The following is a 17,226-nucleotide window of genomic DNA, read 5'->3' as shown; positions in this document are numbered from 1 at the left end:
ATTCTGATACAGGGCAATGCAGAATCGCCAGCAGAAACTGATAGCCAAGTTCCGCACACATTTTGCCTGGGCTTACAAAATCTCACTAACTGTCCTGGCTTGAGACAATTCACATCTCATAGAAATCATAGAAACCCTACAGTACAGAAAGAGGCCATTCGGCCCATCGAGTCTGCACCGACCACAATCCCACCCAGGCCCTACCCCCATATCCCTACATATTTTACCCGCTAATCCCTCTAATCTACGCATCCCAGGACACTAAGGGGCAATTTTAGCATGGCCAATCAACCTAACCCGCACATCTTTGGACTGTGGGAGGAAACCGGAGCACCCGGAGGAAGCCCACGCAGACACGAGGAGAATGTGCAAACTCCACACAGACAGTCACCCATGCCGGGAATCGAACCCAGGTCCCTAGAGCTGTGAAGCAGCAGTGCTAACCACTGTGCTACCGTGCCGCCCATCTCTTTAACCTGTGCTTAATCCTCTCTCCACTCACATTGTCTGTACCTGCAAAGACTTGATTACCTGTTAAGACTTGCATTCCAACCATTATCTTGCAATTGAGTCTGTGTCTATCTATGTCCTGTTTGTGAACCCAACTTTCCATTCACCTGGTGAAAGGGCAGTGCTCCAAAAGCTAGCTATTGAACTTTGACCTGGTGTTGTGAGACTTCTTACTGTGCCTACCCCAGTCCAACGCCAACAACTCCACATCATCCAACCCTAAGTTGCTTTTTGTAAATATATAAATATATTCTGATTTCTATTGGAATACAGAGTAAATGGTGAGGCGGTGGCCTAGTGGTATTATCGCTAGACTATTAATCCAGAAACTCAGCTGATGTTCTGGGGACACGGGTTTGAATCCCACCACGGCAGATGGTAGAATTTGAATTCAATAAAAAATATCTGGGATTAAGAATCTACAGATGACCATGAAACCACTGTCAATTGTCAGAGAAACCCATCTGGTTCACTAATATCCTTTAGGGAAGGAAATCTGCCGTCCTTATCTAGTCTGGCCCACGTGGTTCCAGAACCACAGCAATGTGGTTGACTCTCAACTGCCCTCTGAAATGGCCTCGCAAGCCACTTTGTTCAAGGGCAACTAGGGATGGGCAATAAATGCTGGGCCAGCCAGTGACACCCTTCTCCCACGAATGAATATTAAAAACTTCAAAATTTGCCAATGATTTTTTAAAATTGATTTATGGGATATAGACATCACTGGCTAGACCAGCATTTATTACCCATCGCTAATTACCCTCAAGAAGGTGGTGATTAACCACTGCAGTCCATGGTGTAGGTGTACCCCCAGTGCTGTGAGAAGTACTGTGGAGAGAGTTCCAGGATTTTGACCCGCATCACTAAAGGAACAGCGATACCGTTCCACATCAGAATGGCGAGCAATTGGCAAAGCATTAAATACAAAAGCAGGGAATTATGGTGAACCTTTCTAAAGCTCTGGTTAGGCCACAAATAGTGGTTGCCACACTTTAGGAAAGGTGCAAGGATCCTTGCGAGGTGATTTATCAGAATGGTTTCGGGGTGGGGGTGTTTTAGTTACTTACAAGATGAGGTTGGAATGATAACAGATCTCATTTTGGTAGATGAAGAAAAGCTGTTCCTATCAGCTGCTAGTACAATCACTGGGGAACACAGATTTAAGGTTTCAGACAAGAGTTATGAGGAAGAACTTTTTTGACACAGCAAGTGGTAACGACCTGGAACCCGTTGCCCTTGAGGGAGGTGGAAGCAGAAGCAATCAATGGATTTTAAAAGAAACTAAACGGACACGAACAAAACAAACCTGTAGGGTTATCAGGATAAATTTGATTTATTATTGCCATGTGTATCGGGATACAATGTTTCTTGCGCACGATACAAAGCATACCATTCATAGATTACATAGGGAAGGAGGAAAGGAGAGAGTTCAGAATGTAGTGTGACAGTCATAGCTAGGGTGTAGAGAAAGATCAACTCAATGCGAGGTAGGTTCATTCAAAAGTCTGACGGCAGCAGGGAAGCAACTGCTCGAGTTGGCTGGTACGTGACCTCAGGCCTTTGCATCTTTTCCCCAACTGAAGGTGGAAGAGAGAATGTCCGGGGTGCACGGGGTCCTTGATTATAGTGGCTGCTTTTCCGAAATGCAGGCGGAGTCAATTGATGGGAGGCTGGTTTGCGTGATGGACTGGGCTACATTCACAACCCTTTGCAGTTTTTTGGCGCCTTGGTCAGAGCAGGAGCCCATACCAAGCTGTGATACATCCAGAAAGGATGCTTTCTATGGTGCATCTGTAAAAACTGATGACGGTCGTAGTGGACATGCCGAATTCCCGTAGCCTCCCAAGAAAATAGAGGCATTGGTGGGCATTCTTAACTGAAGTGTCGCCGTGGAGGGACCAGGACAGGTTGTTGGTGATCTGAACACCTAGAAACTTGAAACTTGAAACTCTTGACCATTTCCACTTCATCCCCATTGATGTAGACAGGGGCATGTTCTCCACTGCGCATGTTGAAATCGATGACTATCTCCATCGCTTTACTGACATTGAGGGAGAGATTATTGTCGTTGCACCAATTCACCAGATTCTCTATCTCTTTCCTGTACAGTGTCTCATTTTGTTTGAGATCCGACCCACTACAGTGGTGTCATCAGCAAACTTGAAAATCGAGTTGAAGGGGAATTTGGCAACACAGTTATAGATGCATGAGGAGTATACGAAGCGGCTGAGGACACAGCCTTGTGAGCACCGGTGTTGAGGATTAATCGTGCAGGAGATGGTGTCTGTGTGTTAGGAAGTCTCGGATCCTGTCGCAGAGCGAGGAGCCGAGCCCTGGGCCAGATGTTTGGAGATGCGTTTTGTAGGAATAATGGTGAACTAGAGCTGGGGGACTGGGTGGACTCAATGGACATAAAACTTCATTCCCAGTTACCTACTGCTAAATATCAGGCATGTACAAATGTGTCACAGATCTCCAAAGAGGCAGGGTAAAGCTAACCTGAGATCACCTGTCTTGCTCATCATTACACTCCCGTTTCAACAGCACGATGTGTTTAAAACCAGATCAGAAAGCTAGCATGCATTATCTTCATTTCTCTACATAAATGACACCAACATATATAACAACAGAATGCTTCCAATTACGTGTATGTAATGTGATCTCATATCTGCCTACCTGGTTGATTGCATTTGCCTTGTAGTTTCTGGATCCTCAAACATCTTTACAATTGGTTCAGTTTCAGACTGGAGCTGTTTCAGCTGAGCAACCACAGTGGTGCGCTTCTCTCTCAGAGCTGAGAATTCAAACAGACTGATCATAAGTGTGCACTTATGCAAGGCAAAACCTTCAAATTGAGTGTTTTTAAACTTCTGGATTTTTAAAAAAAGATTAGACACAAGTTGTAGCGAGTTGGGAACACAGAAAGGAATGTTCTTTCAAGGTGAAGTTCTCTCTCCGACATTCCACCTCCTCCCCACAAAACATGACAACCGTGATTTTTTTAATTCATTCGTGGGATGTGGGCGTTATTGGCTATGCCAGCATTTATTGCCCATCCCCAATTGCCCTCGAGAATGCGGTGGTGAGCTGCCTTTCAAAAGTGACTATATTTTAAAATTACTTAATCGGTTGTAAAGCAATTGGGATGTCCTATGGTCATAAAAGGCGCGGCAGAAGCACAGGTCTATCTTCTTTTATGACAGACAATTAGAAGGATTCAATTACAATTCTTCGACATAAAAAAGCAAATTATGATTAGCCAGATTGAACAATTAATTTGGAAGGCTTCTCAATGAACGCATTTTTAAAATCTACCGTATGCCCATAAAAAGTCCTTCCCTATGTGGAAGCATTGAGGCTATACATCTAGAAACTTCATATCAGTGAAGTTCCTGGTTTTCATTGCAGCTTGGAATACAGAAATATTTTACTACAGTGCTTCTATGACAGTGCAATCAAGTCAAGTGCAAGATCAATCATGCTTAGGCCTGTTTGCAGCATCTCTTAAGTGCACTGAAAACCACTCATTCTATTTATTGGTTCTGAACCAAATAAAAAACATTTAGGTTGTCTGCTTTGCGCAGGCTTCTGGCACTGATTATCCACATATGCTATTGGATATTTTAGGCTGAAAACCTTTAGGTTTTTCCATCTTCAGGCAGCCGCAACGATGAGAATTAAACACTACAACAAGCTGGATATCAGGGCCTTAATACCTACAAGCTACTGATCGACAACAGGCCACCAAAATAAGAATGGGCAAAACAACAAAGTCATTATTTCCTATGGTCATACAAGGCACGACAGGCTAAAGGGGGCGGACAATGGATAGCACTGCTGCTCACAGCGTCAGGGACCTGAGTTGGATTCTAGCCTTGGGTGACTGTCTGTGCGGAGTCTGCGCGTTCTCCCTGTGTCTGTGTGGATTTCCTCCCACAGCTCAAAGATGTGCAGGTTAAGTGGACTGCCCATGTTAAATTGCCCCTTCGTGTCCCAAGTTGTGTAGGTTAGGGAGATTACATGGGGTTACAGGGATCGGGCCTGGGTGGGATGCTGTCAGAGAGTGGGCGGAGACTCAATGGACCAAATGGTCTCCTTCTGTATTGTAGGGATTCTATGCTTCTTAAAGGCAGTAGTTCACAACTAGAACTGAATTCATCTCCATAAATCTGGACAACAGAAGGCAGGCACTCGGGAAGACTACAGCTCAAATCACAACCACGACCTCCAAGAATTAAAAACTAGCTCTCGTCCACAGTTTTGCAGTAACAGGATGAAATCCACGGAGCTACAAAGTAGCATTGGAACAGCAGGTCAGGAGAGCCACACTGCTCTTCAGCTTTGGGACGTTTGAGACAGGAGCAAAAACAAATCCAATGTGGGAGTCCCTACCACAGATACTGGAGGAGATCTTCCCCAGTGTGCAGAAAATGGATTCCAATTTCACCATGAAACAGCGAAATTCAATGCAGATTTCCCTCAATATCCACAATGGTAATGGTAGATCCGGGGTGGATCCTATCACACTGGTTGAAGATCAGGGAAGTTTTCTTTGGGGTCCTGGCCAATATTTATTAGCTCAACCGAAAATTAAAAACAAGTTGAGTGCTGAAGCTGCTATATTGAAACAGTGATTTTATTTATTTGTTCATGGAATGTGGGCGTCACTGGATAGGACAACTTCTATTGCCCTTGAGAAGGTGGTGGTGAGCCACCTCCTGGAACCACTGCAGTCCCTGAGGTGTAGGTACACCTACAGTGCTGTTAGAGAGGGAGTGCCAGGATTTTGACCCAGCGACAGTGAGGGTACGGTGATATATTTCCAAGTCAGGTTGCTGAGTGCCTTGATCATAGAAATCATAGAAAGAATCCCTACAGCACAGAAAGAGGCCATTCGGCCCATCGAGTCTGCACCGACCACAATCCCACCCAGGCCCTACCCCCATATCCCTACATATTTTACCCGCTAATCCCTCTAATCTATGCATCCCAGGACACTAAGGGGCAATTTTAGCATGGCCAATCAACCTAACCCGCACATCTTTGGACTGTGGGAGGAAACCGGAGCACCCGGAGGAAACCCACGCAGACACAAGGAGAATGTGCAAACTCCACACAGACAGTGACCCAAGCCGGGAATCGAACCCAGGTCCCTGGAGCTGTGAAGCAGCAGTGCGAACCACTGTGCTACCGTGCTGCCCAGAACTTTCAGGTATGTATCTGCTGCCCTCGCTCTTTGAGATGGTAGATATTGTGGGTTTCAAAGGTACTGTGGCAAGAGTCTTGGTGAATTGATACAGTACATCTTGTAGATGGTACATATTGTGATCACTTCTGCATCAGTGATGGAAGACGTGAATGTTGAACATGGTGGGTGGGATGTCAATCAAGTGGGCTGCTTTGTCCTGAATGCTATTAAGCTTCCAGTGCTAATGGTTGGCATTTGCCTTTGGAGTGCCTGACGGCATGCACACATCTCCATCAGTACCTCCAGGTGCTGTACTGTTCAGTTAGGGTCAACTCCAAGGCCTGTTCAGCCTCCTCCTCTAGCCTGCATCTCCTATTTTTCCTATTCCTCCTTGGGTTGGAAAGTGGTTGCTGCAACTGGTGCAAGAAGTACTGCAGCTGTCTGCAACATTGCGTTAAATAGTTGGCATTATAATATCTTCCATGCACTGTGCGAACGTGTCTGTGCAATGGCTAATTCATCACTGTATAGCTGCAAAGTTAGTTAGTGAGAAACACATTTCTAACCTCAAGGTAACCCTAGTGGAATAAATGCTACTGATCCACGCAAAATATATTTCTATGACGAGGGCAGGTCATGAATGGATTTAATTCATTAGACCGCTACTTGTGAACAGTAAAGATTTGATATTCTAAATCCTGAGTTTCACTGAACTTACTGCATCGACTCACCTTGTGGAATTTCTTTATCAGGGTACAAGTTCTTGTACACATCCATAGCAAAATCAACCATGTTTGTGTCACTAAGAAGATCCAATTTCCCCTGAAGGAGTTCCTTTTCATTGTAAATCTGAAATCAAAATGTGCCAAATGTTAATACAGAATTCATCAAACTTCACCACAGCACTCTGGTCAGGTCACTGCTCAAGTAATGTGTCCAGTAACCTTAACTACCAATTTATCAGCCCAGAAACTGTAAATCATCAGATCAAAATTGATCATTAACTCCCACAATGGATGATGATGCGAATATGCAAAGGAATGATCAAGTGCAGAGGAGTGCCAGTACACAGTGCTGGATTAACTGAATTCAGGTAGGCAAGCAGATCACGCAGAGGCACGCCAATCAAAGAGAACAAAAAAATCAGCTCGGCATCGACACCCGACAGCCAAGCAAAGATCCCTGCTCCCTGCTAATTGGGCAAGGGGAATGAGCAAGAGAGAGTGCGTGAGGGTGAAAAATGTACATTCACAAATCCTTGACGATAGCAGGACAATTGGATGGGATACTTGACTTTGTAAATTGGGATATTGAATACAAATACAAAAATTTTACAAACCTTAATAAATCACTGGTCAGGCCTCATTCAAGGCAAGATTTCTCCCCCCAGGCAAACAGCATGCTGACACTTGGTGCCTTTAGGCATCTGGGTGAGGTAGCATGTTCAAATGCAACAAGATCTGGACAATATCCAGGCTTGGGCTGACAAGTGGCAAGTAACATTCATGCCACACAAATGTCAGGCAATGGCCATTTCAATAAGAGGCACTCTAACTACCACCCCATGACATTCAATGGTGTTACCATCACCGAATCCCTACTGTCAACATCCACTGACCAGAAACTCAACTGTATGTGGGTGAATGTAGCAGTTACTAGGGGGCATAACTATAGGGTTCGTGGTGGGAGATATAGGAGGGATGTCCGAGGTAGGTTCTTTACGCAGAGAGTGGTTGAGGTGTGGAATGGACTGCCTGCAGTGATAGTGGAGTCAGACACTTTACGAGCTTTCAAGTGGTTATTGGATAGGCACATGGAGCACACCAGGATGATAGGGAGTGGGATAACTTGATCTTGGTTTTGGACAAAGCTCGGCACAACATCGAGGGCCGAAGGGTCTGTACTGTGCTGTACTGTTCTATGTGCCATATAAACACAAAGGCTAGGAATACTGTGGTAAGTAACTCACCTCCTGACTTCCCAAGCTTGTTCACCATCTACAAGGCACAAGTCAGGAGTGTGATCCGCTTGCCTGGATTGGTGCAGCTCCAGCAACTCAAGAAGCTTGACGCCATCCAGGATGAAGCAGCCCGCTTGACTGGCACCACATCCTCAAACATCCACTCCCTCCACCACCAACGCTCAGTAGCAGCAGTGTGTACCAGCTACAAAATGCACAGCAGAAATTCACCAAAGATCCTTAGACAGCACCTTCCAAACCACGACCACTTCCATCTCAAAGGACAAAGGCAGCGAATACATGGGAATACCACCACCTGCAAGTTCCCTTCCAAGTCATTCAGCATCCTGACTTGGAAATATATAACTGTTCATTTGCAGTCGCTGGTCAAAGTGCTGGAATTCCCTCCCTTTTGGCATTGTGTGTCAACCCACAGCATGTGGACTGCAGCGATTCAAGAAGGCAGCTCACCACCACCTTCTCAAAGGCAACTAGGGATGGGCAAAAATGCTGGCCAGCCAGCGACGCCCATGTCCCACGAATGAATCAAGATAAAGTTGACTAGAAACCTGTGGAACGGTGCAACTATTGTAGTCACTTCAATGAAGCACAAGGCAATGAGAGGAATCATTTATACATACCGCGGACCATATGCTGCCTTCCACAGGAAAAATTATATACAGCTCCTAATGGCAGCAATAGAATTGAGCAAGAATTTGGCTTAATGTGAAAAATCATCTCATTTCCTTCTAGTTTGACTGATTTTAAATCTAGAGTGTCTGGTTATCAATCCAACTAACAGAGGAAACCATTTCTCCCAATTCCTCAATCAAAGCCTTTCAGAATTTGCAAGACCTTGCCTCAACCTTCTCTTCTCTAAGAACAATCTCACCACCAACTCAAATCACTTATCCCCGATATCTTTCTCTCCTCTGTGCCCTCTCAGGGGCCTTAACATCTTTTGTGAAGTGTAGTGCTCAGAATTCTACACATAATGCTGACTGAGGCTTCACCACTCATTTATCAAGATGCGCAGAGTTTCTGTATTCAATGTCCCAATTTATAAAGCCAAGTATCCCATACAATATAACTGCTTAACCAACTTACACCGCTATCTTCAAGGAATTGCAAATGTACATTTTTATGTACTGTAACTGCTGAAATACTTGTTATACTTTGTTGCCCTCAAACTCAGGTCAACTGATCCCATGGACAAAGACACTCAGACTCACGAATTATTGTGCAACAAATCTCCTTTAGAAATCATAGAAACTCCACAGAGCAGGAGGCCATTCGGCCCATCGAGTCTGCACCAACAACAATCCCACCCAGGCTCTATTCCCGCTTAGTTACCCTGCTAATCCCTCTAACCTATCACACCCCGGGGCACTAAGGACTCATTCAGCATGTCGGAACAACCTTTTCCGCACATCTTTGGACTGTGGGAGGAAACTGGAGCACCTGGAGGAAACCCACGCAGACAAGGGGAGAACATGTAGACTCCACATAGACAGTGACCCAAGGCGGGAATCGAACCCGGGTCCCTGGAGCTGTGAGGCAGCTAACCACTGTGCCAACCAGCCACCCTTTATTGTACAAAGAACAAAGAAAATTACAGCACAGGAACAGGCCCTTCAGCCCTCCAAGCCTGCACTGACCATGCTGTCCGCATTAACTAAAACCCCCTACCCTTCCGGGGACCATATCCCTCTATTCCCATCCTATTCATGTATTTGTCAAGATGTCCCTTAAAACTCACTATCATATCTGCTTCCACTACCTCCCCCGGCAGCGAGTTCCAGGTACCCACCACCCTCTGTGTAAAAAACTTGCCTCGTACATCTTCTTTAAACCTTGCCCCTCGCATCTTAAACCTGTGCCCCCTAGTAATTGACTCTTCCACCCTGGGAAAAAGCTTCTGACTATCCGCTCTGTCCTTGCCTCTCATAATCTTGTAGACTTCTATCGGGTCTCCCCTCAACCTCCGTCGCTCCAGTGAGAACAAACCAAGTTTCTCCAACCTCTCCTCATAGCTCATGCCCTCCATACCAGGCAACATCCTGGTAAATCTTTCCTGTACCCTCTCCAAAGCCTCTACATCCTTCTGGTAGTGTGGCGACCAGAATTGAACACTATATTCCAAGTGCAGCCTAAGTAAGGTTCTGTAAAGCTGCAACATGACTTGCCAATTTTTAAACTCAATGCCCCAGCCAATGAAGGCAAGCATGCCGTATGCCTTCTTGACTACCTTCTCCACCTGCATTGCCACTTTCAGTGACCTGTGTACCTGTACACCCAGATCCCTTTGCCTATCAATACTCTTAAGGGTTCTGCCATTTACTGTATATTTCCTATCTGTATTAGGCCTTCCAAAATGCATTACCTCACATTTGTCCAGATTAAACTCCATCTGCCATCTCTTAGCCCAAGTCTCCAACTGATCTATATCCTGCTGTATCCTCTGATGGTCCTCATCACTATCCACAAATCCACCAACCTTTGTGTCATCCGCAAACTTACTAAATCAAACCAATTACATTTTCCTTCAAATCATTTATATATATTACAACAGCAAAGGTCCCAGCACTGATCCCTGAGGAATGCCACTTGTCACAGCACTACATTCAGAAACATATCCTTCCACTGCCACCCTCTGTTTTCTATGACCGAGCCAGTTCTGTATCCACCTGGCGAACTCACCTCTGATCCCATGCGACTTCACCTTCTGCACCAGTCTGCCATGAGAAACCTTGTCAAAGGCCTTACTGAAGTCCATGTAGACAACATCCACTACCCTACCCTCATCAATCATCTTCTTCACTTCCTTCCGTGAGACACGACCTCCCCTTCACAAAACCATGTTGCCTCTCACTAATACATCCACTTATTTCCAAGTGGGAATAAATCCTGTCTCGAAGAATCCTCTCCAATGATTTCCCTACCACTGATGTAAGGCTCACCAGCCTGTAATTACCTGGATTATTCTTGCTCCCCTTCTTAAACAAAGGAACAACATTGGCTATTCTCCAATCCTCTGGGACCTCCCCTGTAGCCAGTGAGGATACAAAGATTTCTCTCAAGACCCCAACAATTCCCTCCCTTGCCTCTCAGTATCCTGGGGTATATCCCATCAGGCCCTGGGGACTTGTCTACCTTAATGTTTCTCAAGAACCCCAATACCTCCTCCTTTTTGATCTCAACATGACTCAAACTATCTACATCCCTTTCCCAGACTCATCATCCACCAAGTCCTTCTCTTTGGTGCATGCTGACGCAAAGTACTCATTTAATACCTCGCTCATTTCCTCTGGCTCCACGCATAGATTCCCTCCCTTGTCCTTGAGTGGGCCAGTTACCCTCTTGCTCTTTATATATGTATAAAAAGCCTTGGGATTTTCCTTAATCCTGCTGGCCAATGCTTTTTCATGACGCCTTTTCGCCCTACTTACTCATTGCTCAAGTTTCTTTCTACTTTCCTTGTAGTCCACACTTGCTTCGTGTGTTCCCAGCCTCCTAGCTTTGACAAATGCTTCCGTTTTCTCTTTGACTCAGCTCACAATATCTCTCGTTATCCAAGGTTCCCAAAACTTGCCATACTTATCCTTCATCCTTACAGGAATGTGCCGTTCCTGAATCCCTATCAACTTACACTTGAAAGCTTCCCCCATGCCAGATGTTGATTTGCCCTCAAACATCTGCCCCCAATCTACATTCTTCAGTTCCTGCCTAATATCGTTGTAATTAGCTTTTCCCCAATTTAGCACCTTAACTTGAGGACTACACTTATCTTTATCCATCAGTACCTTAAAGCTTATTGAATTGTGGTCACTGTTCCCGAACTGCTCCCCTACTGAAACATCGCCCACCTGGCCAGGGTCATTCCCCAATACCAGGTCCAGTATGGCCCCTTCCCTAGTTGGACTGTCTACATACTGTTTCAAGAAGCTCTCCTGGATACTCCTTACAAACTCTGCCCCATCCACGTCCCTAACACTAAGTGAGTCCCAGTCAATATAGGGGAAGCTAAAATCTCCCACCACAACCCTGTTACTTTTACACCTTGTCAAAATCTGCCTACATATCTGTTCCTCTAGATACCGCTGGCAGTTGGGTGGCCTATAGTAAACCCCCAACATTGTGACTACACCCTTCCTATTCCTGAGCTCTAGCCATATTGCCTCGCTGTATGAGCCCTCCAAGGTGTCCCCCCCGGAGAACAGCTGTGATATTCTCCTTAACCAGTAGTGCAACTCCTCCACCCCTTTACCAAGAGGTGGGGAAGTTACACTACCAAGTTACCACAAAAGTATCAAACCCTGCCTCACAAATTTTAGTACCCCAGATATCAAACTTCAAAGTAGTCAACTTCTATCTTTATTTCATTATACATAAAGTATTTAACCACTTTGTTGCAAGCAAAGTGTTCAAAAGGTATCAAATTTTCACAAAGTATCCAAACTCATGACTTGGACTTCAGAGATACTATTTGCGGCAAAGCAACCCAGTCAGATTCCCTCCTGATGGGCTTTGTTCCAATGTTTCCGAGTCCCAGACTCAGGGTCTTGCTGCTTCTCCGACAATGGTCGATCCTGGGTTACTGCTGCCGATATCTCCGAAGCTCTCCCTCTTATACAGATATTACTGGCACTGATCATGCTTCCAGTCACATACTCACAGGACAAGCACTAATCAATCACTGAAGATCATGCCTCTGTTCGGGGCCGTAATTCTCTCAGCAGCACAGCACACAGGGGTCTGAGTTCAATCACTGTCTGCCAAAGGTATAGCAACAGTCACTGTCCAATTGACTCCAGTGCTTGTTCCATGGCTGCACATTCTGTTTTTTGCTGCTCCCATAGTACTGAGCCTAATAGAGTTAGCTCTTTTAGCCATCAGGCTTTGCTGGTGTCTTCATGAATATCCATCAGTAACTACAAACAGTCTGTTTGCATGCTATGTTATACTCAATCCTGGAATGAGCTTCTGACCTCATATTCATGCCATTACTAAGGTTGCCTACTTCCATCTCTATAACACTGCTCAACTTTGTCCATTTCAACTCATCTGCTGCTGAAACCCTCATTGCATCTAGACTTTACCATTCCAATATACACCTGGTGGTCTCCCACATTCTACTCTCCATAAACTTCAGGATATCCTAAAGTCTGCTGCCCATGTCGTAACACAAAGCAAGTTCTATTCTATTATCATTGCTGTGCTCTGGGAATCATAATTGCTCCAACAAGTCATAGCTTATGCATTCCTATATGCTTCAGAGAATTGGACAACCTACAGCCAACATCTCAGCACTGAAGAAGTACTATCAGCACCAAGTACCATCAGCAGTGCTTTCACAAGATCCCCAAATCCGACAGCAAGAAAGCTTGTTTAACAGCAGCATCCTCTCCCAAGCCAACATGCCCAGCATAGAATCATAGAATCCTACAGTGCAGAAAGAGGCCACTTGGCCCAGAGTGCCTGCGCCGACCACAATCCCACCCAGGCCCTATCCCCATTATCCCATGCATTTACCCTAGTTAGTCCCCTGACACTAAGGGGCAATTTAGCATGGTCAATCCACCTAACCCGCACATCTTTGGACTGTGGGAGGAAACTGGAGCACCCGGAGGAAATCCACGCAGATACGGGGAGAATGTGCAAACTCATCACAGACAGTGACCCAAGCTGGGAATTGAACCCAGGTCCCTGGCGCTGAGAGGCAGCAGTGCTCACCACTGCGCGACCCCTGTGCCGCATTGAGGTGCTGATCACTTAAAACCAGCTCTGCTGGGCAGGAATTGATGTTTGCATGCCTGACAGCAGGCACTTGAAGAAACTCCTCGATTTGGAAGTCGGTCAAAGCAGGAGACTGCCAGAAAGATAAGCTAACACTTTAGGAGTGTCCTCAAAGCATCCCAGAGGAATAGACTCAAACCCTGACCTGTGACTGACCAAAATGGAGAAGGTTCATTCAGGAAGGCACCAAACAGGTCGAGATACTTTGCCCAGAACACACAGAGGTGAAGTTGAAATGAAGCCTCCCAACAATCCATCCAGCTGACCCTCCAAGAACCACCTGCCAGGCAGGTGGCAGTTTGCAGATCGTTATACTGGACCTGTCATCTCAGAACCCATCAATCCAGAGTAGAGGCAAGTCATCCTCAATCCCAGGGGACTCAGGAGAAGGTGACTGTCTTCAGGAGAAGGTGCATTTCAGTTCATATGAAAGTTTTGAACAACACAAATACAGCATCTTCTCCATGATGTACCGAGGAAGCCCTGTATCATCAGAGGTGCCATCTTCCAGATAAAAAACAAGGTCCGTGCCAGGTGGATGTGAAAGATCTCTCAGCACAGTCTGGAGGAGTTCTCCCCAGTATCCAGGCCAATATTTATCCGTCAAACACCACAACAGAAATATAAAAGCAAAATCCTGCGGATGCTGGAATCTGAAACAAAAACAAAAATGCTGGAAAATCTCAGCAGGTGTGACAGCAACTGTGGGGAGAGAATAGACATATGGAATAGAGAATGCTAATAGACAACGAAGAGTCATCCAGACTCGAAACGTTAACTCTATTCTCTCCCCACAGATGCTGTCAGATCTGCTGAGATTTTCCATCATTTTCTGTTTTTATGACTAAAATATAACCAGTTCATTATCATATTGTTGTTTGTGAGAGTTTGCTGTGTGCCAAACTAGCTGCTGTGATGTAGGAAACACAGCAGAGTACACTCCAATCCAATGGCTGTGAAGCGCGGTGGGACATCATTAAGAGCTGAAAGGCGCTTCAGAAATGCAGGGGGAGGGTGAGGCTGCGGCGCAATGTCCCTCACACTCGGGGCCTTCCTCAGTGCGAGAGCCCGGGGTAGGTAAGGACAGGGGGAGCGGGCCAGGGGTCGAGGCCGAGGCCCAGCACAGGGCAGCCGGCTAACTCCAGGCCCAGGCTTGGGCCTATTTCACGTGGGAGGCGCTAAGGCCCGGGCCCCGGATTGGATGCCGCTGCCGGACGCCCCGGGCGGTGTGAATGCATGAAGAGGAGGCCCCGGGGCTTTACCTCTTTCACCGAGAGGAACTCGAGCAGCGGGAAGACCAGGTGCCGGTCCAGGAAATTGGCGATCCGCATCGTCAGGTCATAGTCCGCCATCTTGGAGAACGAGTCACCCACCGCGGCCTGGCCAACTGCGCGTGCGCGGACGGCCCGGCCAACTGCGCGTGCGCGGACGGCCCGGCCAACTGCGCGTGTGCGGACGGCCCGGCCAACTGCGCGTGCGCAGAACGGCTGCCCCCCCCACAGGCCAAATCCCCGCCCTCTCCTCGCATCGCCCCGCCCAGTGCCCCGCCCATCCAATTGGCCCGCCCTCTTGCTGTCAATCAAACCGCTGCAGCCTGACCAACAGAGGGTGCACGGACAGGCTGGGCACCGCCCATTGCCCAGCGCCCCGCCCCTCTCCCCGCCTCCCTCCAGATGGCCACGCCCTCTCTCCCTGTCAATCAAACCCATCTGTTCCAGTTGCAGATCTTCCGATTGAACAGGTGCAGAGGCCATTCCATACAGTGCAGAATGAGGCCATTCGGCCCATCAAGTCTATACCAACTCTGAAAGAGTATTTTACCCAGGCGCAACCGCACCCTATACCCATAACCCTGTGCATTTACCATGGCCAATCCATTTAAACTTGGATTTGATTTGATTTATTATTGCCACATGTATTGGGATAGTGAAAAGTATTGTTTCTTGTGTGCCATACAGACAAAGCATACCATTCATAGAGCACACAAAGCAAGAAAGGAGAGAGTGCAGAATGTAGTGTTACAGTCATAGCTAGGGTGTAGAGAAAGATCAACTTAGTATAAGTATATATTCAGAAGTCTGATGGCAGCAGGGAAGAAGCTGTTCTTGAGTCAGTTGCTACGTGACCTCAGAAGGTGTAACTGGGGAGATCAGTAAGTTTGCGGACAACACGAAAATGGCTGGACTTGCAGATAGTGAGGAACATTGTCAGAGGCTACAGAAGGATATAGATAGGCTGGAAATTTGGGCAAAGAAATGGCAGATGGAGTTCAATCCAAATAAATGCAAAGTGATGCATTTTGGTAGAACTAACGTGGGGGGAGCTATACGATAAATGGCAGAACCATAAAGAGTGTAGATACACAGAGGGACCTGGATGTGCAAGTCCACAGATCCTTGAAGGTGATGTCACAGGTGGAGAAGGTGGTGAAGAAGGCATATGGCATGCTTGCCTTTATAGGACGGGGCATAGAGTATAAAAGTTGGGGTCTGATGTTGCAGTTGTATAGAACGTTGGTTCGGCCGCATTTGGAATACTGCGCCCAGTTCTGATCGCCACACTTCCAGAAGGACGTGGAGGCTTTACAGAGAGTACAGAGGAGGTTTACCAGGATGTTGCCTGGTATGGAAGGGCTTAGTTATGAGGAGAGATTGGGTAAACTGAGGTTGTTCTCACTGGAAAGACGGAGGATGAGGGGTGACCTAATGGAGGTGTATAAAATTATGAAAGGCATAGATAGGGTGAACGGTGGGAAGCTTTTTCCCAGATCGGTGGTGACGTTCACGAGGGGTCATAGGTTCAAGGTGAGGGGGGGGGGGGAGGTTTAACACGGATATCAGAAGGACGTATTTTACACAGAGGGTGGTGGGGGCCTGGAATGGGCTGCCGGGCAAGGTGGTGGAGGCGGACACACTGGGAACGTTTAAGACTTATCTAGATAGCCACATGAACGGAGTGGGAATGGAGGGATACAAAAGAATGGTCTAGTTTGGACCAGGGAGTGGTACGGGCTTGGAGGGCCTGTTCCTGTGCTGTATTGTTCTTTGTTCTTAACACATGTCTCAAGATGTTTCACTGGAGCAATTGCACACACCAAGCTACATAAGGAGATATTCAGGAAAATGACCAATTCCTTGGCCAAAAAACTGATTTAAATAATGTATATACATGTCTAACAGTCAAAATGTTTAGACCAACTTTTTCAGCCAAAAGTCATGAAACTGTTTATCATAAAAGCAAATTACTTCGGATGTTGGAATCTGAAACAAAAACAGAAAATGCTGGAAAATCTCAGTAGGTCTGACAGCATCTGTGGAGAGAGAATGGAGCCAATGTTTCAAGTCTACATGACCCTTCATCTCATGTTTATCAAATGGGTAATGTTTCTGAGGGGTTGATGTTCTATATTTAATAGGATTTCAGTTGCTTTGAGAGCTGATCACATGATTTGACAGTGATGTCATTCACGTGTTGCCACAGGCTGCTGTTTTACTTTGTTTGTACTCTGTGCAGAGAACATCTCTCTCAATAAACCTTGTTGTTGTTAGTTTGAATTTATGTGTGCCAACCACGTCTTTTTCTTTCTGTGTAAAACCAACAACCCCTCACATAGTTAAGACATTACAGACATGAATGATTGATACAGGCCCAAATGAAAAAAAAAAGATAATTGCAGTGGGATAAGTGAATAAAGATCTTGTATCAATTGTCTAATACTTTTAATAACCACAACTCTATTTGTCATTTATAACTGGATCACTTTAATAATTTG

The 17,226-nt window shown here is 46.1% G+C and overlaps 1 protein-coding gene across 1 annotated transcript in view; it reads right to left on the bottom strand.

The window, feature by feature from the left end:
- LOC144495994 (eukaryotic translation initiation factor 3 subunit E) overlaps positions 1-14,891 on the bottom strand; it is a 128,268-nt gene extending 113,377 nt beyond the window's left edge. Inside the window, exons 1-3 of the mRNA XM_078216920.1 lie at positions 14,717-14,891; positions 6,430-6,547; positions 3,187-3,304 (exon numbers count right to left, since the gene is read on the bottom strand). Of these exons, the coding sequence (XP_078073046.1) occupies positions 3,187-3,304; positions 6,430-6,547; positions 14,717-14,806 (326 nt within the window). The 5' untranslated portion in view covers positions 14,807-14,891. The remainder of the gene's footprint in view (positions 1-3,186; positions 3,305-6,429; positions 6,548-14,716) is intronic.
- Positions 14,892-17,226: the final 2,335 nt, after the last annotated feature.

The sequence above is a fragment of the Mustelus asterias genome, chromosome 7 (assembly GCF_964213995.1).
Source record: "Mustelus asterias chromosome 7, sMusAst1.hap1.1, whole genome shotgun sequence".
NCBI classification, from domain to species: Eukaryota; Metazoa; Chordata; class Chondrichthyes; order Carcharhiniformes; family Triakidae; genus Mustelus; species Mustelus asterias.
This window is presented reverse-complemented; position numbering and strand designations above follow the sequence as displayed.